This window comes from Rana temporaria, chromosome 1, assembly GCF_905171775.1.
Source record: "Rana temporaria chromosome 1, aRanTem1.1, whole genome shotgun sequence".
NCBI lineage: Eukaryota > Metazoa > Chordata > Amphibia > Anura > Ranidae > Rana > Rana temporaria.
In genome coordinates this window covers 446,074,319-446,101,224 of record NC_053489.1, presented here as the reverse complement: position 1 = coordinate 446,101,224, position 26,906 = coordinate 446,074,319, and the positions used below count along the sequence as shown (strand labels likewise).

The 26,906-nt window shown below is 45.2% G+C and overlaps 1 protein-coding gene across 1 annotated transcript in view; it reads left to right on the top strand.

The window, feature by feature from the left end:
• ANKLE1 (ankyrin repeat and LEM domain containing 1) overlaps positions 1 to 14,733 on the top strand; it is a 52,815-nt gene extending 38,082 nt beyond the window's left edge. The window contains exons 7-9 of the mRNA XM_040327049.1: positions 370 to 529; positions 1,373 to 1,502; positions 14,052 to 14,733. Coding sequence (XP_040182983.1) covers positions 370 to 529; positions 1,373 to 1,502; positions 14,052 to 14,224 — 463 coding nt within the window. The 3' untranslated portion in view covers positions 14,225 to 14,733. The remainder of the gene's footprint in view (positions 1 to 369; positions 530 to 1,372; positions 1,503 to 14,051) is intronic.
• The last annotated feature ends 12,173 nt before the right edge of the window (positions 14,734 to 26,906 follow it).

Here is a 26,906-nt window from a genome sequence, read left to right as displayed (position 1 = left end):
TGAATGATTTTTTTCACCTCTACAAATTTTGAATTGTACAATATTGGCTACTTTCTTTTGGGCTGTAGTAATACATTTCTTGTGCACAACACAAAAAAGTCCCCACAAGCCAAGAAAATCAGCTGTAGTACGCAAAAGTGAGATGCGTATTTAGCCTGCCTACTCCCAGGCTGTACCCCTATGATGTTACACCCGTTCTATAACTAAGCCCTGTGGGCGGGATGAAAAAGGTCAGGAGGTGTAGCCTGGGAGGAGCCGGGCTGAAGCCATATCTCACTTTCAGGTACTATGACTGAGTGTGGTGTCTTATTTTGTTTTGAACATTTTACCGATATTGGAATTATTCCATTGCTTTTCTTTTCTATTTAGGGTGACCAGAAACCTTCCATCTCGCTGTCATACCTTATCCATGCCCGAGTGTTTCCGCACTTTTGTCCAAGCAGTGTTTTATGTGGGCAAAGGAAAGAGAGCCCGTCCATATTGTCATCTGTATGAGTCTTTGGCACACTATAAGGGTAGCAACAAACAGGTACTGGGAGTTTTTTATTTTTTTCTGCCATATTTACCTTGCATATTACCTTTTAAACAATAACTAAAGAAAATGTTTTAAAAGCTTACATTGTAAAGAGCATAGAAAGTTGCATATACAGTATACTATATACATTTATGATATACATCACGAAGTGGGGTGGAAAGAGGAAGGATTCATACAGCAGTCGGGAGAAAAATATTTATACAGCAGAACTGAAATATTTGCCATGCAATCCTTTCACACTAGTTATTTTTGATGTGCAATGCTTTCTGTGTGACTTTCAAGGTGAAATGGAAACTATTCCATACCCAACATAGTAGCCACCACCTAGAGTCAATGGTGTCTGGCTATAATCCTATTGTACAACCCTTTCTGTTTGTTCCATGCTTGCTGTGCCATGCTTTTGTGTACTCTAAAAAAAAAATATCAGCTGCAGGACATTTTTACTAGTATGTGGACATGTATATCTGCTCTTTAATTGACTTCTATTGGTGTGGGCATGCAGGCCTTCCCCTTATTTCTTGGCATGGATTAACTTTGTAATGGACAGGAAGTTGTCATCCACTCACTGCAGTGAAAATGTGTCCACCCATGGGCCTTGTTTAGATTATGATTGCAAGAACCTTGAAGTGCCCATTGGCTTGCTCACAAATATGATATTCTACACTGTTGGGTAATATTTACTCCCTCTGCATAAGTTCTATAATAGATTGCGTGCATAAAGCAGTGGTATGATATGTAATGATGTGATATACACCGAGAGCTGAGGACTGAATTTAAGCAATCAATAGAAAGCTCTCTTGTGTTCATATAGTTTATCATGTTTTCTGTCAATTTCAGCCTTGTTCTAAAGTACAGCATATTGTAGACATCTGGAGAAGCGGTCAGGGTGTGCTGTCCCTTCATTGTTTCCAGAACACAATCCCTGTGGAGGCATACACAAGAGAAGCTTGCATGGTGGATGCAATTGGTAAGACCACTAAAGCATGTTTGTTGCTAATCTTGCAAGCAGTTGGTTACTGTGCTGACATAGTTTGGTTATGCTCCTTGGTATAAAACACATGTGTTCCAGACCAGAATGTTCCCTCACTTTTGACACCTGAGGTAGCTCTTTATGTGCTGGCCTGTCCCCTCAGCACAACAATTGTACTTGCCATTTTACACTTTAGGTGAAATTGTGTGATGATAATATGCTGTTTTACCATTGTCCACAACATTGACAAGGTTTTTGAGCCCAGGTGGTGTGGTGACAACTATGCTTCTTTAACAACAAATTAAACATCCCTAATGATGTACCAAAGCAGTAGTCAAGAAGATTTTGTAGAGATATTTTGACATTGCAATGTACATTTTATAGTTTATCATTCATGCTCTTGGGCTACTTTTCACCATCCCATCTCTACCCCCTTCCTCTCTCACAATATCACAAAGGTCTTTTTTCTTTCTTGTGTATTTTTAGTTACACAAGGATTCTTAACCACTTAAGTACCGGACCAATATGCTGCTAAATGACCCAAGGGGTTTTTACAATTCGGCACTGCGTCGCTTTAACAGACAATTGCGCGGTCGTGCGATGTGGCTCCCAAACAAAATTGGCGTCCTTTTTTTCCCACAAATAGAGCTTTCTTTTGGTGGTATTTGATCACCTCTGCGGTTTTTATTTTTTGCGCTATAAACAAAAATAGAGCGACAATTTTGAAAAAAAATCAATATTTTTTACTTTTTGCTATAATAAATATCCCCCAAAAATATATAAAACATTTTTTTTTTCCTCAGTTTAGGCCGATACGTATTCTTCTACCTATTTTTGGTCCAAAAAATCGCAATAAGCGTTTATCGGTTGGTTTGCACAAAATGTATAGCGTTTACAAAATATGGGATAGTTTTATTGCATTTTTATCATATTTTTTTTTTTTTACTACTTATGGCGGCGATCAGCGATATTTTTTCATGACTGCGACATTATGGCGGACACTTCGGACAATTTTGACACATTTTTGGGACCATTGTCATTTTCACAGCAAAAAATGCATTTAAATTGCATTGTTTATTGTGAAAATGACAGTTGCAGTTTGGGAGTTAACCACAGGGGGCGCTGAAGGAGTTTTGTTTCACCTAGTGTGTGTTTACAACTGTAGGGGGGTGTGGCTGTAGGTGTGACGTCATCGATCGTGTCTCCCTATAAAAGGGATCACACGATCGATGCAGCCGCCACAGTGAAGAACGGGGAAGCCGTGTTTACACACGGCTCTCCCCGTTCTTCAGCTCCGGGGACCAATCGCCGCACTCCAGCGGCGATCGGGACCCGCGGTCCCAGAGCTTCGGGACGGGGTTGCGGGAGCGCGTGCCCGCGACCCACGGCTGGGTACTAGTACAGGACGTACCTGTACGTACATGTGCCCAGCCGTGCCATTCTGCCAAAATATATGTGCAGGAGGCGGTCCGGAAGTGGTTAAATGTTGGGTATACTGCTACCTACAGGAGAATTGGCAAACAAACTTTAGGCCAGCCCAGAATAACAAAAAAATTTTGCCTTTAATGGTAAAAAATGGAAACAGCACTACAAGTCACAGCAGACAGTGGGGTGGATAGCTGACGCTTTTCGCACTGGGGTATCAGCCCTTAGTCATAGCTAAAACAAAAATGATTCACAACTCAAATATATACACACCTAAACCAAACCTGAACCAGTCATGTGATCCACCTTCACCTGTGGCCAACCATCGCTAATGAGGAGGGATGGTAAAAAAACAATCAATGGTGATCACCTGGGAGGCTGGATGACATCAGTGGTGAAGTATAACACACATATATGTAAAAGGAACCCAAAGCTACAGTAAGCAATAAGATGGAAAAGGTAAAAAACGGTGAACAAGCCAAGTGCAAGATGTATATGAAACAGACACGAACCTTCAATTAAACAAAAAATTATAAATAAAATCTGGTGACAATAAATATACAAATATGACTAAAGTACAATACGTGATACAGAGCAATGTCATTAAATGCAAATATAAGTGCATGTGTCTCTATTCGACATATAGATCAACATTAAAATAGTCCTGTGCATATATGTGCAAATATAATGGGCATCAAAATTGAGTCAGATTGTGTAGCAGGAAACTCAAATGTTGTAATCGAAAAAAGGACAATGAGTAGAATAAAGTGATATAAAGCCAGAGCTCTAAATAATGTGTAAACATGGGATTGTGTATATTTATCGGTGACTATAGTGACGCTCACATGAAGAGCTGTAATAAAATGAGGTGTATGGTGTGCGGTTCATCCGTTTTAAAAACACAAAGATAAAGAGGGGAAAAATATATAGGCACAGAAAGGGATAAATAAAGACATTTTAATTGGTGCAAAAATTGCCGCCCCAGGTCACAGAAGAATAAAAATGCTTAAAATAAACATGTGCAGACACAAAGCTATCTGGTTTCTCAAATAATCGTCCGAATTATAGCAATTCTGGAATTGTATAACAATATGTACAAAAGGATTTTCCTAATTAATAGATGATGATTAATTCTTCCCATCATGGGTTCTGTTTTTGTTGCTCCCATTGCAGTGTAATGGGAACACACACTGCTCACAGTATCTGCTGTAACATTTCTGATGCCTCGTACATAATTTTGGGTTTCCCGGCTGACTTTATTTGGGGGGAAAAAAATCTATATATTTTGTATATATCAATAAAAAGAAGACATCGGCCCATATTCTCTCTAAAAATCCGCGGGCTGCGCTTAAGGCACTTACACTCCGCTGTCCCAACTTACAGGAGCAAGTGTTGTATTCCCCAAACACTTGCTCCATAAGTTGGGACGGCGGAGTGTAAATGCCCCGCCGTAGCCTGGCGGATCTCCAAGGGGGCGGCTTGTATTCAAATTAAGCGCGCCCCCGATTCTAATGAACTGCGCATGCGCCGGGCTTCAAAAAGCCCAGTGCGCATGCTTCAGTTCTCGGCGGAAAACGTCAATGACGCCGTCGTGTGCGTCATTGACGTAAAGTCGTATTCAAAAACGACTTACGGAAACGACGTACCCGACACCTGGCCTACGTGGGACTTGCGGAAATTTACTCCTCATATAGCAGGACTAAATTTCCGCTTACGCAAACGACGTTAGCGACGGTTACGCGATGCGAACTCGTTTGGGAATCGGCGTAGAAGGATCATTTGCATACGCAAATGAGTCCTTCACGTAAATGCCATCTAGCAGCGGCCAGCGTCATTACATTTAAGATCCGCCAGTATAAGTGACTTACAGATGGCGGATCTTAAGTGTATCTATGCGAAAATGATTCTAAGAATCAGTCGCATAGATACACGGGCCAAAAAAGGGAGATACGATGGAGTATCCTGAGATACTCCATCGTAACTTCTATGAGAATATGGCCCATCAGTACAAATGGAGATAAGGTACAAAAATTTCAGTACGCATCCGTGCCTGTTCAAAGTGTGCTCAGTGCAGGAGAGGGGAGGGACAAGTACCCCCTGTCTCCAGCACCGCACCCTCCACTAACAGTGGGGTCATGTCAGAGAAATTATGTGGCTCAGAGCACTGCAACATTGGTAACACAGTTAACTGTACACTCAGAACATCCAAAAATAAAGGAGAAAGGGAGAAAAGAGGGGAAGAGAAAAGAGGGCATGCTAGATAGGGTAGATTATCAAGGTACTTCGACGACTTCGCCGCAGGCTCATGGCGGGTCCTCCTGAGAATGCCACCTCTCCCAGATAACGTCGTGGTCATCTAATTTGTTCCGGATCCTGGCCGTCATTTTTTCCATGAGCTCTACGTCCTTGACCTAGCATAGAGAGCCTCCTGGGATGGGGGCATTGTTTTTTTTTCCAGTGGAGGGCTATCAAGCACCTTACTGCTGTAAGGGCATGTCGCAGTAGCTTTTTATAGGGTTTGGCTATTTTCGGTTGAGACAGGCCCAGGAGGAAAAGTTTTGGGGTTATGGGTATAGGCGTCTCAAAGAGACGGGACAGAAGTCCCTGTGTCGATGTCCAGAACGGGACAATCAGGGGGCAGGTCCAGTATATATGAAAAAGAGTGCTGTGTGCTTGTTGGCAGCGCCAGCAGCGATCAGTGGTAGAGGGATAGACCCTGTGGAGTACGTCTGGGGTCAGGTACCAAAAGAAAATAACCTTATAGGTATTCTCTTTGTAAAGGGTACACAGGGAACTCTTGGCCGCCTGTCTCCAGCCCGCCCCCCACGCCTCTCCGGGGATCACCTCCCCCAGCTCCTTCTCACAGCGGAGCATATATGCTAGTTTGCACCGGTCCTGTATGGAGTATTCCTTGAGGATTCGGTATATGTCAGATATTAGGCCCTTGCGCACGCTACCCTCGAGTATGATGCGTTTGAACGGGGGGGGGGCTTCGAAAATTGGAAGCGAGGGGCTATCGTCTGGGCATAGTGGTGTATCTGTAGATAGCTGAAGAACGCCTGTTGGGGGAGGTCATGTTGGGCTTGGAGCTCAGCAAATGATAGCAGTTTGCAAGACCTGGGGTCCACCAGGTGCCCGAAGTGGAATAGATTCCGCGAGGCCCAAGGCCACGACATCTGGTGGGCGAGACTCGTAGGGACTTTGGGATTGCAGAGAAAGGAGGTCAGCAGTGAGCTTTCAGATTTGAGTTTTCAGTCAGGCGCCACCTTCCACTATAGGCGTTGGAGCTGTGACATAGACCCCAGCAAGCGCCCGGGTTCAACCTCCACATTTGCGTTCCAGAGAAGACTATTGGGGTGTACCAGCGCTAGCCAAATTTTTTCTACCTCCGTCCACTTATTGTAGGACCTTTGGGGGAACCAAGATACTATCGCTTGCAGCTGGGCCGCTTGGTAGTATTTGACCAGGTCAGGAAATGCCAGGCCCCCCTCGGTTCGCGACGCCACCATGACTGAACGTGGGACCCTGTGTCGCTTGTAGTTCCACACGTAGCGCAGGAGGTCGGCTTGCAGTGTGCGCAGATGGGTGTAAGGGACAGGGATGGGGAGTGTCTGGAATAGGTACAGTAGCTTAGGGAGGATAACCATTTTGATAGACTCTATATGGCCCAGAAGGGATATCTGGTGGGTCTTCCATTTTTGGACCAGCTCCCTGATCGTCTTATACAGGGGTGGGAAGTTGGCCTGGTATAGGGAAGCAAAGGTCAGGGTGAGGTGTACCCCCAGGTATTTTAAGGAGGCACGCTCCCAGTTGTAGGGGAATTCGGACTGTGGGTGAAGAATTTCCGGTTCGGGGATGTTAAGTGGCAGGGCCATAGACTTGGAGGGGTTTGTTTTGTACCCCGAGAGGGCACCGTATCGGTCGAGTTCAGCGTGGAGGTTGGGCAGGGAAATTCAGGGCTGGGTCAGAGGTGAGGATGATATCGTCAGCGAACAGGGAGATTTTAAACTCCTTCCCTCTTACTGGTATACCCTGAATGTTCGGGTTACCGCAAATAGTCGCTGCCAGGGGTTTGACGCATAGGGCAAAGAGCAGGGGGAGAGCGGACACCCTTGAAAGTGCCATTGGTGACCGCGAAGGTGTCCTTCACCTGTGATACTGGGTCTGTGTAGAGGTGCTGGACCGCCTGGAGAAAAGGTCCTCTGAACCCCATATGTTGCAGGGTGTCGAGCATAAAGGGCCAGCCGAGGCGGTCGAACGCCTTCTCTGCATCCAGGCTCAGAAGCAGGGACTCTGACCCCTCCCTATTGGCCACATCGACAAGGTCTATGACCTTTCTTGTGTTGTCTCCTGCTTGACGAAGGGGAACAAAGCCTACCTGATCCTTATGGATCAGGGAGGGTAATATCGTATTCAGGCGAAGTGAGTATTTTTGTAAAGATTTTGAGGTCCGAGTTTAACAGGGCTATGGGCCTATAGCTGGCACAAAGAGAGGGTCTTTGTCTGGCTTGGGGATCAGGGTAAGGAAGGATCGTTGCATGTCCGTCGGTATAGGGGTTTGCTGCAGGAAGGCGTTATAGAGTTTGTTCATGCACGGGAGAAGTAGGGGAAGGAAGGTTTTGTAGTATTCGTACGGCAAGCCGTCTGGGCCTAGGGACTTATGGGCAAATAAAGCTTTAATAGCCAGTGCGAGTTCCTCAGCGGTGACGGGAGCGTTTAGTGTGAGAAGATCTGCTGGTTGAAGCTGGGAGATGCCCGCCTGCTCGAGGTATTGCGTCATTCTGTCAAGTTGGTCAGGTGTGGGGGGGTTATGGGGTATCTCTGGGTTGTTATACAGGTCTGTGTAGAATTCCGCGAACGCATCAACTATGCCTTAGGGATGGGATAAAGTGTTACCTGATCTATCCTGGACCTGGTGAGGGGTGGAGTTAAGCGCACGATCCGCCAGCTTTCTCGCTAGTAGTGCATGCGCCTTATTGCCCTTATCGTAGTACAACTGTTTCAGGCAGATCAATTCCTTCTCAACTTGACCTATCGCAGGTTCTCTAAGCGTCGACCGTATGTGGGCAATACGCTTAAGGAGTGATGGGGACGGGAGGATTGCAACCGGGCCTCTAGGGCCCTAAGTTGTGTTTCAGCCTGTATTTTGGCAGCCTTGGCATCCTTCTTAAGGGCCGAGGAGAGGGCCAGGCAGCGCCCCCTGATAACCGTCTTGTGGGCAGCCCAAAGTGTGGCGATGGAGACATCTGGTGTGTCATTCTCAGTAAAATAGAACTGTAGGGTGGAATCTAGTTCCGTCCTTGAGGGGACGTGTTTCAGTAAGAAGTCGTTCAGTTGCCAGTTATAGGGCCTGCGTTGGGGGGCGCTTAGATTAAGTGTCAGAGTAATGGGGGCATGGTCGGACCAGGAGATGGGCAGTATCTGTGCGGAGTCAGTGGAGCGTAGTGGGTTGTTGTTAACCATGAAGTAGTCTATTCATGAGTGGGTGTGATGGGGGGCCGAGTAGAAGGTGTACTGACGATCGCCCGGGTGGAGAGTCCGCTATGCATCAAATGGAGCGTGTTTTCTCGTCAGTTGGCAAAAGAGCCTAGAGTCCCTCAGGGCTCTGAGTTGGGAGGCACGGGGGCTTACCGCAAGACGATCGCAGGTCGCGGACTGGGAGAGGTTGAAGTCACCTCCAACTACAAGAAGGTCATGAGGAGTGCGGTGCTGGTGGGTGTTCAGGGCGTAAAGGGTGCAACAGATGACTTCCCGCGCATGCCACAGCCCTCGTAGGATAATGTAGTGAACTTTGGGATCGAGGTAAAAGACAGTTAAGGTGATTGGGGTGCCCCTTTTTAATTAGTATTGCGACGCCCACTCGTTTGCGTGGGCTGAACGCTTGATACATTTGGGGGTATTGTCTGGAAGCAAATGTGAAGGATTCCCCCCTGGAGAAGTGAGTTTCTTGTATCATGGTGACCTCAGCCCCCGACTGCTTAAATTCCCTCAGCGCCAAGTGTCTTTTCCTGTTAGAATTAAGGCCGTGAACGTTTAACGACAATATCTTAGCCATTGTGTGAGGTGGGGTGAGCTTCGGTCATACTTAGCTGAGTCTGGAGATAGGGAGTCTGGGTCTGGGAGCATGGCTGGAAGGATTGCAAAGCCGACGGCCATCGAGGTGCCCATATGGATCCAGCCTGCCGATAAGAGAGCGAGAGAGGGGGATCTGGAAAGAAAGAAAAGAGTGAGAACAAGACAACACATAGCTGGTATAGCAATAATCAACAAAAAGGACCCGTATGACCCTAAGGTCTCAGGGCCCCAACAGTTCCTTAAAGACCACCTGACCAGGAAGTCCAAAAATTTGGGTCGGGGGGCATAGGGCTGATATGAAATATCTCAACAATGGGGGTTGGGGGGGAAAAAGGAACACTTGGGTGATAAACCAGGGGGGGTTCAGTAACCAGAGAGTCAACCTCTTCGGGGTCTCGTCCGAGACATGCACGTTGTGTGGGTCAGAGGTAGAGCAAGGGCAACCAGGGAAAAGTGCAAGAAATGGAGCCCAGGGCGGCTCAGAAGGCCGGATTAAGTTCTTCTTCAGGCAGGCCTGTGCTTGGTGGGTTTGCGGGAGGGGTCTGGGCTGTTTTAGAGGGAGGGACCCTCTGCCAGACAAGTGGAGGGGGGCGGGGTGGCCACCAAGTCCCATTCTGGTAGTTGAGGGATGGAGATGCCCAGCGTGTCGCAAAAGGTGTGCAGGTCTTCCAGATAGCGTAGAGTAGCGGATGTCCCCTGGTGTCTAGCGGATAAGCTGAAGGGGAATCCCCATCTGAAGACAATGTCCTTGTCCTGTAAAGTGTGGAGTAGGGGTTGCAGCAGCCGGCGCTTCTGCAGGGTGATCCAGGAGAGATCCGGGTAAATCTGTATTGGGTTGTTGTCAAAGACCAGCTTGCGGATGGATCGCGCTTTGCGCATTATATTTTCTTTCAGCGGGTAGGAGTTTACTCGGCAGATGGCGTCCCTGCGTTTGGAAGCTGGGCCTTTTGGCCTAAGGGCTCGGTGGGCTCTGTCCATCTCAATGAACTTATCTGTGGGTTCCCCCAGTATATTGTTAAACAGGGCCTGGAGGGTAAACTGCAGGTCTTCCACGTCTTCTGCTTCAGGTAGGCCACGTATGCGGATATTGTTCCGTCGCCCCCCTGTTGTCCAGATCTTCAACATGGCGCTGCATATCTCTCAGCATAAGGTGATGGTCTGAGCCCTGGATTTGGGTGCGGTGTACAGCAAGTTTAGTCTCCTGTGTTTCTTCCTCCGCCATCTCGACTCTATCAGCTAGATGTTTAAGGCCTGTTTGGAGGACCTGGATTTCAGCACGGCAGGTGGCCTTAACGTCCTCTATGAGCTGCTTGAAGTCTTCTCTCGTGGGGATGTCCTGCAGATAGGATTGCCATGGAGGGGGTAGTGGGGGGGGTCCCCCTGCCTCCCGGTGCTGGTGCTGTGGGTAGGTGGGCAAGGGCTGCTGGTGGGAGTCCGCCGCTGATGTTGCTTGACCCCTTGGGGTAACTGCTGGGATAGGTCCCATGGTTCCGACCAGGCCGCAGCCTGTGAGGTCTGCCAACAGGGCTCCCCCTGTTTTGTGGGGAGCCTCTGCTGGCCATTTGAGCGTAGGAGGGGGGGTCCCCATCTGTTCCCATGTAGCGTGGGAGATGGTTGGGTGCTTCTGCCCCTGGGCTGTGTGAAAGGCCGAGTCCGGCTTTGTAGGGCTGGAAAGTCCTCCTGTCCGTATGACAGGGAGGGGGGAGACTAGGCCGCTATCTTACATGCCAGGGTCTGAGGCGGTGTGGAGCAGGTGGGAGTAGACTCCTGTGCACTGGGGTGTCAAGGGATGGAGACTGGGAGAAGGCCGCGGCCTGTTCCACGTGCGGCAGGGCGGAGGGCTGGGGAGCTCGCTGGGAGGCACTCGCCATGTGCTGGGGATTCTTCAGACCTGAGATCGGGATCGGAGCCCGTGGAGGAGAGGTGGATGGCTGTGGATGCCTCGTTGGAGATGGAGAAGAGCCCCTGGACCTGGAGGCAGCCGCGTCTGGCGCAATTTTGTCATCCCCACCCGGCAGCATGTGGGCGGTTTATAGTAGTCCCGGAAGGACGTTGGGATGATCCTCGGGCTGACGTGGATCGAGTGGTCCGTGAGCCGCCCATGGATGGTAAGTTTAATCCCGTTTTTTTTTTTTTGCCGAGGAGCTGCGGGCAGATGACTTCCGCCCGGCTGACTTTTTACTGCCGGGAAAGCCGAGAACCTGCTCGGCAGCTTTTTTCCTTTACACACGGCCGGATTTCCTGGCAGGAAAACTGCCATGAGAGTTTTGGCCGGGAAACCCGGCCGTGTGTATACTACCGGGAGAAAGACCGCCGTACCCAGGTTAGTCAGTATATTTGTTATGCTGACATATTTAAGACTAGTTAGGGAACATTTTTAAGACTAGTTAGATTGAGGTTGAAATTCTACGTTTAATGGTATGATGTTTGCAGCCTAGGTTCTGAGGGACAGGGGCATCTCTGAATTAGTCATTCCCACAATGTTCAACGCTAAGATGTCTACTTCTTGCAAAGTCTGTCACTGTACGTGGAAGAGATGTTTCACTTGGTACAATGTTTTTACCCCAGGAAATGATCTATAGGTCAAATCTGTCATTCTACAGCTAGGTTTCAACCACCATTTTCTCTCCTGTGACTCAATGGGATCTGAATTTGGTCCTTCAAAAGCCAACTTTTGAATCCACCAAGGATATGCCTTTAAGGGATTCTTGTTGCCAACACCTCTGAGGCCCCGTACACACGACCGACTGTGGAAGCCGCCGAGGAACCAACCGAGTTTCTGGCTGATTTCTGCCGAGAAACTCGGTCGTGTGTACGGGGCCTGAGAGGTTAGTGTTGGGCTGGTGGCCTTATCCTGTAAAGTACATTTCACGATCCTGCACAACAACAGGGTGTGTTGAGGCTCAGAATTTGCTTTGGCCTTTCACATTAACAAGGACATTGTTCTTTCATCCATTTGTCCAACTCCCATTCATCAAAAGAAGATTTTGTTTTGTTGCTTTGATGCAATTTGTACTGTAAATGTCTATCTCAGCCACTGCTTCATTCAGAAAGACTGTCTTTCTCTTTGTCATTCTGGATTGGTTTCCGGTATCACAATTTCTTGGTGGGTCAGACTGTTTTTCATGCTTATGGTCTTTCCTGTTAAGAAGTACTAGTCAGTAAATGCCTTTTGACACTTGGGCATCAGAGTACTGTTTTCCATATTTGTAAGGCTGTCACCTTGTCTGTGCTCACATTTTCCAAGTTCTACCAGATGGATGTTCAGGGATCTTTTGCCAGCTTAAGTCTGAGCTGCAGAAATTCCCCAGTTCTTTTGTTTTTAGTGGGCCTGTTATCATTTGTTGCTGTGTTCCCCACCCCTCGGTTGGACTGCTTTTGGATGTCCCAACAGGTAACTTTTCTGTGATCCTCAATGGATGAGAAAGAACATTACATTGACTGACAGGTCCCACCCTCTGTGTTTATGATCATGCTATTGGTACTGCTTTACCACAAAACTGATGTATGTTGGTAGTAGGAAGGGTTTTTCTGGGGGGTGCCCTTAGGTATTGTTTGCTAATGTTCATTGTGATCATAGCAGCCCCAGCGAACTTGGAGCTATCACTCGAATAACACGCTGTATAGCATTTTCCTTCGCCTTTTCCCTGGCAGATATATAATAATGGTGGTGTGGGTTGGTGATAAAAGGGGCAGAGGAGCTGAGCCAGCACAAAGAGCAATTAGACACTCTCAAAGAGGGCTATGACCTGCAAGGAAGGAGGGGGCTGTCATAGGAAATTGCTGCTAGTATGTGCAAAACATTTGTCCTGAGTCTATTATCTGTAGTAAAAACTATTTGAAGCTTCTGACAAGTGCAGGCATCCAGAGGGGGCAAGACTACTCGGAACTTTGCCTGATCAGAAAAACCCAGCAACCAGTAGAACCACAGGACACCTAAAGCTGCTGCTGGAGCTGTGGGAACCTCTGGGGGCCTACACATCATACCTGTCAGCAGCTTTAGGTTTTCTTACAGTGACGGTCTCTAACTGGATTTATAGCAGATCTGTTTTTCAGTGACACTAAACTTTGTTTTAAAAAAAAAAAAAAAAAATTAAAAATGCTGTTCATATATGTATTCCTGACTCAAAGTAGCTTCTATTGCGCTGTCTTCTCCAAATCTTCAAATCCTTTTTATTTATCTATTTTTTTCATCAGTGATCTGACTTGTTAGAGATAGAGAACGGCTACATTCATTCTCCATGGCTCTGTTGTATGTAGGAATGCAGAAATCTCTTGCTTGCTGCCAAATTTGAATATTGACTGTGGACTATAGGCTTTGTAGCGTGCAAAGGGTAGTGCACAGTACTGCAACTACTGTGCACTGCTAGTTCGAAACAAACTGAAGTGATAGGGGGGGGAAATGAAATGTTTGGGAGCTTACACAGGATGTAAAACAATTTCATGAAAAATAGATGACAGGGTCATTAAAAGAGAAGTATGTGTTTTTTTTTTTCCCCCTCCTATTCATACTTGCGTAGGTGGATGCAGCATCAGACCGATGTTGCATCTGTCCCCCGCCAACTCTTCACTGAGAACCGAGCCACCGAACATAGCCGATGGCTCTCTTCTCTCGCCTCCCCGAGCAGAGAGCTGCCGCCTGTCAGTCAGCATCTCTCCTGCTCTGATCATCCACGCTCATTGGAGCACTGAGCTGTGGAGGGGTGAGGAGCAGCTGTCTTAGGGGCTCGCTGAGAGGCTGAGACTGCTACCGGTCCAGGCAGCTGGCGGATCCAGACTGCCTTAGTCGGTGATGACGCGTTGCTTGGACTGAACTTGGTGACGTCAGCGGACTTCAGACCGATCTCCGCTGAAAACGGGTCACAGGAGCACAAAACGAATTGCACTTCTATGACCAATAGGAGAAGCTCAGCCTAAAAAGCTCAGGCTGGACTTCTTCTTTTAAGTAGTGGATGTATATGGATTATTTTTGGAAAACAATATAATTTAGTGTCACTTTTAAAGGACGTAATCTTTATAATTTCGTATCCATTTTTGTTTCTTTAGGTTTAAAAATGTTGACCAACCAAAAAAAGGGAGTCTATTATGGACAAGCACAGAACTGGACACCTACCCGCAGACGGTGCCTGGGAGTGCACATGCTATACAGAGCAATGCAGATCTTCCTGGCTGAAGGGGAGCGTCATCTTCGACCCCCAGATATACGCACTGGGTCGTGATGGCAATGTTTCAGATTATGGATACTTGATTTTGCACTTTCGTTGGTTGACTTCCGAAATCATGTGGGAATCGTATAATATATAAATATGTAAAATAGATTTTTTTTATTTTTTTAAGAAAATCCTGCATCATAAAAAGTTTGGGGAGAGTCACGAAGTGACTAAGGTTTTATTGCTTTGATCATTGAATTGCTATGAAAACTCTAAATGCTGATTTGTACCAGGTCTTAAATATTCTTTTAGTAATGAACTTTGTCATGGTCACCGTGACATATTAGATGTAATTTTTATGAAGTTTAGGATCAAAAGCATCTTTTTACAATTTATAATCATGCTTTGGCAACCTTTTTTGTATTTATTTTTCTCTGCCATTCACAGGATTTGCTTACTGCTTCCTAAACGAGCAAAAAGGCATTAAATCATGGACTAAAATCAAAATGTACAATACGATTATGGCGTTTGATCTAGATTTGAATGGAGACCTGTGTTATGAAAGTAATTGTTTCTTATTTCTCTTGTGTGTGTGTGTTTTTTTTTTTAATTTTTTTTTTTTTTTTTATGTGGATTATGTAAATAATATTTATATATATACTTTCAAGCTACACGTGTTCATCCTGTCTGTCTTTTTGTTAAAACATTTTCTTTTCTTGTTCTACTATAACTGTATCGTATTAGTCAGACTCAAGTTGTTTACATTAGACTGTAGTGCTGGCCTGCCTAGGGCTGTTGTGACTGTCCGGCAGCTTTAAGAAAAATGAAAATGCACCTGTTTGTGTGAAAGTACACTTGAACTTATAAAAACACATTACCGGTAATTCACACTGCCCCAAACCGTTCTGATTTAAAGATGTGCACCAAATAGGATAAAGTTTTATTCATTAAATAATTAAAATTATTTTAAATACAATGTCTATAAGAACTTGAACGTTTATTTGATTTCCCTCTAGTTCTCTGCAATGCAGCACAGAAAGAGGCGATGTCAGCGTTCTGAGCCAGTCGGGACTACTGTTTTGCACGGTGCTGTCTTTCTAACACTGTAAACATGCTTAGAGTAGTGGAGAATACAGGGTTGACCTTATCGGTGTGCTGCTGCTCCTGCTCCTGCATTGTGCAGTCAAACATGGACAGGTTTTTAAATTCCTGCAGTAGAAAGCAGTAAAGTCACACACCCGGCTGTCACATATGCACTCTACTGTGTGTTAACCACAGAGCTCCCAAACATTAAATATTTCCTGAAAGCAGAGGCCCTGGAGAATAAAATGGTGGCTGTTGTATTTTTTTCCTAATCTCACACAATATTTGTGCAGCTGTGTTTTATCAAACACTAAGTTTTAGGAAAAAATACACTTAAATTGATATAAGTGCACGCAAACACAATAGAATACCCAATTTGTCAAGTAAATAGACATAAAACATGTCAAGATTTAACCACATAAGGACCTCCTTCCCACAATGTACTGCAGACAGACCTGTACCTGTATGTTGCTGCCTGCTTCCAGACTACCGCCCCCCCCCCCCCCCAACGACACCTGCTGTGATTGTACACAGCAGGAGTTTGTCAACGGGTGTGAAAAAATTAATCAATTTTGTTTGGGTACAGCATTGCATGACCATGCAATTACCAGTTAAAGTAGCGCAGTGCTAAATGGCACAAATTAGTCTGAAGAAGGTAAAACCTTCTGGAGCTGAAGTAGTTAGAATTGTGCACGCCCGTGAAATGGTGTCAACTGTCTATTGGAAACTCTTCAAAAAGTCTTTACAGGTTAGAGAAGGGATCACCGCTCCAGGTGGGTCACTATGTAGAGATGGACTGACTCAGGATACCGTGGGTGCTGGCGATGCACTGACCATGCATAAGATACGAAGAATATAGCCGCACTCCAATGACCAAAAAGGTTGTCTTTTATTCAAAAAAACACAGCAAGTACATCACTTCACAATGTGCAACAAAGGAACAGGTAGATAGCTGACGCGTTTCGCACCAAATTGGTGCTTAATCATGGCTAGTGTGCAAAAAGGACTGCTTGACTTATATATAGGAGATAAGGGTGAACATGTGACTCCCAACATCACCTGGCCGGGAGGGGTCTGTGATTAGGAGATGCCCCCATGCCAGGGCATCTAGCCCTCTTTACTGCAGGCTGGCTATTAAAATTGTAATCTGCCTGAAATAAAAAAAAATGTATGGTCCATCAGTGTAATATTGGAAAAATGTATATTAATGCTGTGTCCATAAATTTATTTTTAAATTACTTTTCTTTGTTTTAAAAGGAGAGCTTCTTAGAAAAGCATATGGCCACTCCCCTTCTCTTTTCATCAGCATTAGCCTAGAAAAGATATATTGTTGTCTAAATCAGGCTCCTTCACTGCCGCCACATCAGTTCACACCAAATAATATTGATGAAATTCTTTGAGCCTCTTAGGGGAATTTAATTCCTTTACATTCTGAGATATAGGGCCAGATCCACAAAGAAATTACGCCGGCGTATCTCTTGATACGCCGTGTAATTTCAAATTTTGCGCGTTGTATCCACAAAACAATATACAACGGCATCTCGGCTAGATCCTAGAGGCGTACGTCTTAGTACGCCGTCGGATCTAAGCTGCAATTTTTCGGTGGCCGCTAGGTGGCATTTCCGTCTAATTCCACGTCGAGTATGCAAATTAGCTATTTACGGCGATCCATGAACGTACGTCCGGGCGGCGCATTGTTTTTACGTCGTTTGCGTTCGGCTTTTTCCGACGTATAGTTAAAGCTGCTATTATGAGGCGTACTCAATGTTAAGTATGGCCGTCGTTCCCGCGTCCAATTTTGAATTTTTTCCTACGTTTGCGAATAGGAATTTGCGTAGAATGGCGTCACCGTCGTAAGCATTGGCTGGTTCCGGTTTAATTTCGAGCATGCGCACTGGGATAACCCCACGGACGGCGCATGCGCAGTTAAAAAAAAACGTTGTTTACGTCGGGTCACAACGTATTTACATAAAACACGCCCCCATTACATCCATTTGAATTCCGTGCCCTTACGCCGCCAGAGATACACTACGCTGCCGTAACTTACGGCGCAAATTCTTGCTTGACAAAAGCATGGCTTACTCTAAGGCTGTATGAGCCTTAGAAAAAAAATCCTCAAGTATGAGTCTTTAAAGCTCGGTTCACACCTATGCGAATTTAATGCGCATTTCTTCGCCTAGCAGGAGCATGTGACTGGCGCTATGGAGCCGGGTCACATATCTCCGCATTGTGCCAGAAAAACACATGCCTTTTTTGGTGCGTTTCAGGTTCGATTTCAGCCCAAAATTCGGGCTAAAAACGGACCTGAAACGGTGAACCAGCATGTACCGGACCACTGCTGTGAAAGGGGTTGCAATTATGCATAAGTATGCATTAAGGTGAAAAAACATCTGACGGTACCGCCCCCCCCCCCCCCCCGAACCCCCGTTTTACTTACCTCACCCCTTCGAAAATCTGGCGCATCCTCGTGATCCTCTACGGGTTCCCAGCCTGGCCGTTGATTGGCTAGGCTGGACGGATTGATGGCAGCGCAGCCATTGGCTGGCGCTGCTGTTAATCACATCCGATGACGTGGCGCCGAGTGATACAGTCGGTGGCAATGCCCGCCGCTGTATCACGGTTGGGCACCCCTGCTTTGGTTCAATGTTTTTTTAATTTGAATTATATGTGATGGATTATAGTCTATGTTGGTGAAGTAAAATTTGAAAAATATACACATAAAACAATTTTTCAGAAATAAAAAAACTGATAATTGGCATGTGCGTATGTATTCACCCCCTTTGTTATGAAGCCCATAAAAAGCTCTGGTGCAACCAATAACCTTCAGAAGTCACGTAATTAGTTAAATGATGTTCACCTGTGTGCAATCTAAGTGTCACATGATCTGTCATTACATCTACACACCCTTTTGAAAGGCCCCAGAGGCTGCAACACCTAAGCAAGAGGCACCACTAACCAAACACTGCCATGAAGACCAAGGAACTCTCCAAACAAGTAAGGGACAATGTTGTTGAGAAGTATAAGTCAGGGTTAGGTTATAAAAAAAAAAAAATCCAAATCTTTGATGATCCCTAGGAGTACCATCAAATCTATCATAACGAAAATGGAAAGAACATAGCACAACAGCAAACCTGCTAAGAGATGGCCGCACACCAAAACTCACGGACCGGGTAAGGAGGGCATTAATCAGAGAGGCAGCCCCGAGACCTAAGGTAACCCTGGAGGAGCTTCAGATTTCCACAGCAGAGACTTTAGTATATGTACATAGGACGACAATAAGCCGTACGCTCCATAGAGTTGGGCTTTATGGCAGAGTGGCCTTTCAGCATAAAACAAAATAGCACGTTTTGAGTTTGCGAAAAGGCACGTGGGAGACTTCTAAAATGTATAAAGGGAGGTTCTCTGGTCTGATGAGACTAAAATTTTACTTTTTGGCCATCAAAGAAAACACTGGGCCAGATTCACATAGAATCCGCTGCGGCGTAGTGTAAGCCATTTACACTACGCCGCCGCAACTTACTGGAGCAAGTGCCGTATTCTCAAAGCACTTGCTCCGTAATTTGTGGCGGCGTAGTGTAAATGGCCCGGCGTAAGGCTGCGTAATTCAAAGGGGGCAGCTTGTATTTAAATTAAGCGCGCCCCCGCGCCGTTCGAACTGCGCATGCGCCGGCCGTAAAAATAGCCCAGTGCGCATGCTCCAACTCACGTCGGAAAACGTCAATGAAGCCGACGTGAGCGTCATTTCCGCAAATCCCTTTTCGCGAACGACTTAGGAAAACGACGTAAAAAATTCAAATTTCGTCGCGGGAACGACGGCCATACTTAACATTGGCTACGCCTCATAGAAGCAGGGGTAACTATACGCCGGGAAAACCCTTACGTAAATGGCGTAAAGTGACTGCGTCGGGCCCGCGTACGTTCGTGAATTGGCGTATTTTGCTGATTTACATATTCTCGGCGTAAATCAGCGAGAACGCCCCCAGCGGCCATTTTAAAATTGCAGTTAAGATCCGACGGTGTAACACAGTTACACCTGTCGGATCTTAGGCATATGAATACGACCGACGCAACTCTGAGATACGACAGTGTATCAGGAGATACACCGTCATATCTCTATGTGAATCTGGCCCACTATGTCTGGCGCAAACCCAACACATCACATCACCCAAAGAACATCATCCTGCTGTGGGGATTTTTTTCAGCAATTGGGATTGGGAAACTGGTCAGAGTTGGGGGAAAAATGGATGGTGCTAAATACAGGGATATTCTTGAGCAAAACCTGTACTACTCTGTGTGTGATTTTAGGTTGGGACAGAGGTTCACCTTCCAGCAGGAAAATGACCCCAAACACACTGGTAAAGCAACACTTGAGTGGTTTAAGATCAAACATGTAAATGTGTTGGAATGGCCTAGTCAAAGCCCAGACCTCAATCCAATAGAAAATCTGTGGTCAGACTTAAAGATTGCTGTTTACAAGCACAAACCATCCAACTTGAAGGAGCAGTTTTGCAAGGAGGAATGGGTAAAAATTGCAGTGATAAGATGTGGCAAGCTCATAGAGACTTATCCAAAGTGACTTGGAGCTGTGATAGCCACAAAAGGTGGCTCTACAAATTATTGACTTTAGGGGTGAATAGTTATGCACATTGTATTGTGAGTTTGTTGTACCGGCGCAAAAAAGTATTTATTATGTGCAAATATAATTAAAAATTTGGTCTGCTGCAGTTGTGGTATACTCCACCAGGTGGTGTAGTTGTGTAAAATAATGAAAAAAGTGTTCGTACAAATTTGTACTACTGCTCTGACCTTAAAATATAAATATAACTAAATATTTGTGATTCAGCTAAACGTGACAATCATACACAGCCTATTATAAATCGTTATAATAAGAAAAAATATAAAATAAATAAATTAATTCCTTTGCAAACTCAGAAGCGCATATGCGCTAGCAATCAATAATGTAAATATAAATGAAACAGTCCAGTGCAATCATGCATTAATGCAAAGTCCTCAAAGCGTGCCTCCAATATGTGCAGGAATTTGTGTCTTGCTGCAACAAAATTTGTGACTTTTCCACCATAAATATAAAGTGTCACCACCACCTGCTATTGCGCTATGCTCTCACCAGATTCAAATAGGTAAACTGCATGTAAACATATGATGTACGGTTTCCACTGCTGGTCCCGAACCTCCTCGTTCCAACTCTCTATGGGTTCTTTTTTGCTCCCAGAAAAAGAAAAGTCCCATATGGTGTAGTACGTTTTGACAGTTTTTATTCATAAAACATTAAAAAAGAAAATTTTGCACTCACATGCTCCTGTGCCCAAGCCGGCACTAGCCTGTCCAGCGTCACTGCTACCTCCCCGGCGTGCGTTCCAAGCCTTAGCCGTGGTGCGTTCCAGCGGGCGGAAGTGCCTGTGCGATATCGTTACAGGGGTCGGAGTCGTGTGGCGTATTACTAAAGTGTGGTACCCCCGCGCCTCGACGCGTTTCGAATGTTTAAATTCGTCCTCATTCGTCCTTATTATAACGATTTATAATAGCCTGTGTATGATTGTCACGTTTAGCTGAATCACAAATATTTAGTTATATTTATATTTTAAGGTCAGCGCAGTAGTACAAATTTGTACGAACACTTTTTTCATTAGTTATGCACATTGACTGTTTCCGTTATTTTGTCCTATTTGTTGTTTGCTTCACAATAAATAAAAAAAAACATCTTCAAAGTTGTGGGCATGTTCTGTAAATTAAATGATGCAAATCCTCAAACAAATGATGTTAATTCTAGGTTGTGAGGCAACAAAACATGAAAAATGCCAAGGGGGTGAATACTTTTGCAAGGCACTGTAAGCAGCCCAGGCAATGACAAAACGGGTGAATGGCTGATGAGCATTGCATGTTTTCCTACTAAAGCAAAGCTGGCCATTATGGAGGGTATAACAAAATAGGGTTCATTCTTATTGTAGCCCAGTACTGCTTCTTGTTATGAGATCACAACAAATTCCAAAAGGAATGTAGAAAATAAAATACTGATATAAGTACTCGTGCCTAAAATGAGATTTCAACCAAACCCCACAGGCAATTTTTATATTATTAGGTGCCAGCAAGCTGATGTCAACTTCTGGCAACAGTATGGATAGTGTTTCTCCAGAATAGTGTGCCTTCTATTTGTTTCTTGCAATGTTATTTTACAGGTAGCTATGAGCTCTCAAACCCAGTATATTAGTATTGTAACAGTGCTGTGCGCTGCCACAGTGTGGCAAGGGATTTCTATGACCCAGTCTTCTCATCCAGGCAGGTCGAGGGGCTCCAGGGCACTTGTGTCATTCAGAGGAAACTGGCTTTTCAGTTTCCTCACCGGTTAATATAACCCAGTTTGGAACCTGGAGACGTCATAGAGATCACAGAGGGATGAAATCTCCAATCCTGGTTTTGGGAACCACCAGCACACTAATTGTATGCTGGGCTTTTAGAGGAGACTTGATTTTGGTTCTCAGCTCCACCCCAGCAGATGGAGGAGTTCTCTGCCAAGGAGTCAGGAGGGCTCCACCTATGAGAAAGGTGGAAGCCAGAGCAGCAAGGGGCTGTTAAATGTATGGACCAAGGGTTTGTGAGAGGAGGGTCTATAGCCACTTGCCGACTGCCCTACAGCAGTTTTACTGCTACAGGATGGCCTCTGTGCGCACAATCTTGCACTTCAGGGTAGGGGGTGCGAATACACGATCAGCGGGTACCGATGTCCGCGGACACCTGCCAATCATCAGCCATATCACGCTCTGTGCCGTCGGACCAACATACCTCGGCTAGCAAGGCACAGCTCGCACTCCAGCAGCACAGGTGAACTTGCTCTCATAGCTGCGGATTGCACCGGCTCCCGTGGGCATGCATCGTAAGCCCAGGAACCACCAGAGATATCGTTCTACAGCTCTCAGCAGCAGACCCAACCTCTCCAGCAGACAGCCTACAACAGTTTCCCACGGACCTGTTAAGCCCTATGCCCATAGACTCAGATGCTCTACTCTCAAAATTCTGCTCCATAGTGCAGGATGAAATCACCTCGGCCTCCTGCAAGCTCTCTTCTGACCTATGGTGTTTCCCCCGAAAATAAGACCTACTGTGATTTTCCAGGAGGGCTGCAATATAAGCCCTACCACGAAAATAAACCCTAGTTTAAAGTGGTTGTAAAATCCTATAATTCACTCTATTACAGTATTATATAATGTACATGTTTCTGTAATATTATTGTGCCAAATACCTTCATTACAGCGCCTCCCGCTGATCTCCCCCTCTTCTCCTGGCTCTGTAATAAAGGTATTTGCCACAATTATATTACAGAAACTTATAGAGTGGATTATAGAATTTTACAACCACTCATAATGCTAAAAGCTAATGACTCCTGAGCTGACAGGCAGGGAGGGACAAGGGGAGAAAAGACAGGGGGCACAGGAACTGCAAAATACACATTGCATGGTAAGACCTACCCTAAAAATAAGCTGTACTGTGTCTTTTGTTACCAAAATTAATATAAGACCAGGTCTTGTTTTAGGGGAAACACGGTAGTGAAAGGCCTTAAGAAGCTATGCCACTGCATGAATCAGTTGGAGCAATGCATAGACTTAGAAACCACTGTGCAAGAGGAGGTTGATAAATTAAATGCTGAATGTGAAAGTTTAAGGGATAAGTTAGAAGATGCTGAAAATAGGGCCCGCAGAGATCACCTCCACATCCACCTTTTTCCAGGAATTGGCATCAGAGATCCCCCTTGAATGCCTGGAGTTTGAATGCATTCATAGCTCCCTTGCCTCAAACCAAACCAAGGGATATATTTTTTTAAGTGTCATTATTAACACACTATAGAAATACTCCTGCAAGCAGCAAGGTAATGTTAGGATCTCTCATTTCAAGGCAACCCCCTCCAATTGTTTGCTGACCTTTCTCCAGTAACGACTGCTAAACCTATTTGCAGGTCCTGCAGACCCAAGGACTAAAGTACAGATGGGGGTCCCCCTTTAAGCTCTCATTTTCCCATCAAGGCTGCCAGTTCCACACCTCTTATCTACTTAATCTACTGCAACATTTTCAGGAGCTACAGTTTGACCTCCCTACCTCTCAAACAGGGGAGCCTTCTTCATCAACCAGACCCAGATTTTCTCAACCCCCTCCCCCCCCCCCCCCGCAAGTCACCTCAGATGTCTCAACCCTGCTCTCAAGCACTTTGTTCTCTCCAAGCACAACGCTTTCAGGAGGTGCCCAAGGAATGACCATCCCAGCACTGCCTGTCTGATGTTCCACTTGCTTTGAGCCTGCTTTTCCTATCAGGCCACCTGTCTTTCACCATTTTCTGCAGGCTGCCTTCTGCAGGTCATAACCTGCCACTTTTGAGCTAAAGCTTTTTTTTTTTAAATTTCGTGACTAATAGTCTGGCTGTTTTTTTTTGTTTTTTTTTTTAATTGGGGGAACTCTTCAAGTGATACTGTTGGTAAAGACATACTGTTGCTAGGCTGGAATATTTACTCTGTTATGAGTTTGGCGCTCTTACCAGGTTTTTATTTTGGCAGCTCCTCAATCATTGCAGACAATAAGATGTGATACCACTGATCCCAGGTCAGATTGACCTGAGCTATCCTGTTCTATGCTTTCTGTTTTATATTTGCTAACCCTGTGGAAGTTGCTCTTAATTTGTTTAATTATCAACAGTAGTTTATCTGTTATTTTCTGGTTCCCCCCTGTTTGTTGCGGAGTGGTCCAAGGTGTCTGAAACCTAATTTCACTAAGATGGTGCATTATCTTGTGCATATCGAATTCTTTTGTGCCTTATCTACGCCCTTTTTTCCCCTTTCATCTTGTGCTTAAATTCTATGTCGGGAATTCTTTACTGAATAAAGTTGCCGAGTGGTTTCGTCAGGCCACTGCTCCCCCCAATATGCCAGAAATTGTCTAGGACATCTGTCCTGGCCAATCTCCGACCCTCCTGTAGGCAGTCCTTCAAACTTTTTGTTGAATTTATGCTTTACTGGTCTTTTATGTTCAGAGTTTTGCTCAACCTCTTTATGTACTCTTACATAATCCTTTAATTTTATCTTTGTTGATTCCCTTTTACCCTCTTCTCCCTTTTTGAGTCCGCGGGGTATATGTTTGGAGGCACTACTTTATGCTTTTCTTTATTCTTTCCTCCATGACACTGAACTGGTTGTCCCTGAATGTTCAGGGTATGAACTCATGCCAAAAGAGAGTGAAAGTTTTCAAATATCTAAAAAAAACAGCATATAGATATAGCTTTTATGTGTGGTGTGTTAATTGCGCTCCCCTACTTTTATCCTTTATTTATCACCACCTGTCACTAGGTGCTGATTAAATTATTAATCGTCAACACACAACACCTCTATTTCAATAAACATAATGTGCTAAAATTCTTCTCATAGAGAATATAAATACACCCAAAAAATGTTTTATATATATGAACCTATGTGCAATTTGCGTGGATCTATCTATGCGATTGACATATTACTCATATAGTGCTTCAGTAACCTCTTCCAATATGTTGAAGGTGACTGCCCTTCCAAGGCAAACAAGTATTTATGCAAAAAACTGAAAAAAATATATATATGTGTATAATAAAGAACAATATATATGGTAGAAACAATATATATATAAATATATGTATATGACAGTTCGATGGAGGATTACAAAGTATATCCTCTATTCATTAAAGTCCCAATGTGCTGATTAAATATTCATTTAAGTGCTTCTCCCGTGGATTTATGATATAGCGATAATGACACCACTTGCTGTGATATTCCCGACACCACTAGAAATGGCCACTCACCAGATCTCAATCAATCAAAATGCCTTTGGTTCATTCCCAGGATAACCACTCCTTTTACACATCTGTTCACCAATCGCCAGGTACCTTGGATATGCCAGTGGGGTCTCTATCTCTCCTACAATGGCTCATAAAAAAGAGGAGTGCCCCTCATGGTGTAGTACGTAAAACATTTATTGGCTACTTAAAATCAAACAAACATTGCACTCACATTTAAATGTGCCCGTATGCCGGCACCAAGCTTCTCCAACCATATGTGCAAAGCCAAGCCAAGATTGAAGGTAAAGGTTATTCCTCTCAGGTTCCCCCAGCGTCCACCTCACGGTCAGCACGCAGTTCTGTGGGTATCAGCAGCCTATACGCGTTTCGCAATCAATGTTGCATCCTCAGTAAGCTCAGTAAGTTTTTTTGATTTTAAGTAGCCAATAAATGTTTTACGTACTACACCATGAGGGGCACTCCTCCTTTTTTATGAGCCATTGTAGGAGAGATAGATAAACAGATATCAGATCCAGGTGGTAGGTATCTTTTGCTCCAAGGTACTATTCGATAAGGAGGTTACCATCATGACTTATTATGTTCTCAATACCACATTGGGGCCCTTTCTGACCCATATTAGCTCTTTGTTGACAGCTCACCAAAAGGATACTCTCCTTTTTGGGGGAGACTCGAATGTAGTTTTGAACCGTGCCTTGGACAAATATCCCTCGGAAAGGCGTCGCTCCATCTCTCAATGCCAAAAAGTTTGCTCATTCTCTACAATCTCATGATCTGGTTGACCTCTGGAGAGAGCTCCACCCCCAGGGCAAAGATTGTACCTATTATTCTCTTCCCCATCACTCTCACTATAGAATAGATCATATGTTTATGTTGCAGAAACAACCATAGGGGAGCACAGCTCGGCGATGGGGAATGAGGCGTGTCCCCCATCCACCATCAGGGTAAAGAGCCAATGAAAACGGCTCTTTACCACATGACCGGCTGTGTCCAATCACAGCCAGTCACATGCACTGTCTTTGTGCACACCGCTCGTGAATAGAATAGAATAGATCATATGTTTATGTCGCGGAAACAACCACAGGTGGCCCAACCCGGCGAATGGGGATGAGGCATGTCACTCTACCCTGATCGAGCATGGGCTGTGTCAAAGAGCCAATGGAATTAGCTCTTTACCACATGACCACAAATGTTAATAAACTGCGGTAACTAGCTGCTACCAGGTTCTCCTCCTCACACACCAATCATGTGTGAAGAGGAGATTTCGGTAACAACTAGTTACTAATTACAGTAGTAAAACACTCACATATTGCCCCCAAAATAATGAAGACCTGTCACCAGCCCATCAGAATACCCAAGTCCCTGTCTCCAGCCCAGAGTACCTGAGTACCTATCTGCAGCCCATCAGAGTACCCAAGTACCTGTGCCCAGCCCATTGGAGTAGCCGAGTACCTATCTGTAGCCCATCAGAGTAACCGAGTACTTGTCTACAGCCCAACAGAGTACCCGAGTACCTGTCTCCAGCCCATCAGAGTACCAGAATACCTGTCTTCAGCCCATCAGAGTACCTGAGTATCTGTCTCCAGCCCATCAGAGTACCCAAGTACCTGTCTCCAGCCCAGAACACACGAGTACCTATCTGCAGCCCATCAGAGTACCCGAATAACTATGTTCAGCACATCAGAGTACCCGAGTGCCTATCTGTAGCCCATCAGACTACCCGAGTACCTATCTGCATCCTATCAGAGTACCTGTCTCCAGCCCAGAATACCTATCTCCAGCCCAGAGTACCCGAGTACCTATCTTTAGCCCATCAGAGTACCTATCTCCAGCCCATCAGAGTACCCG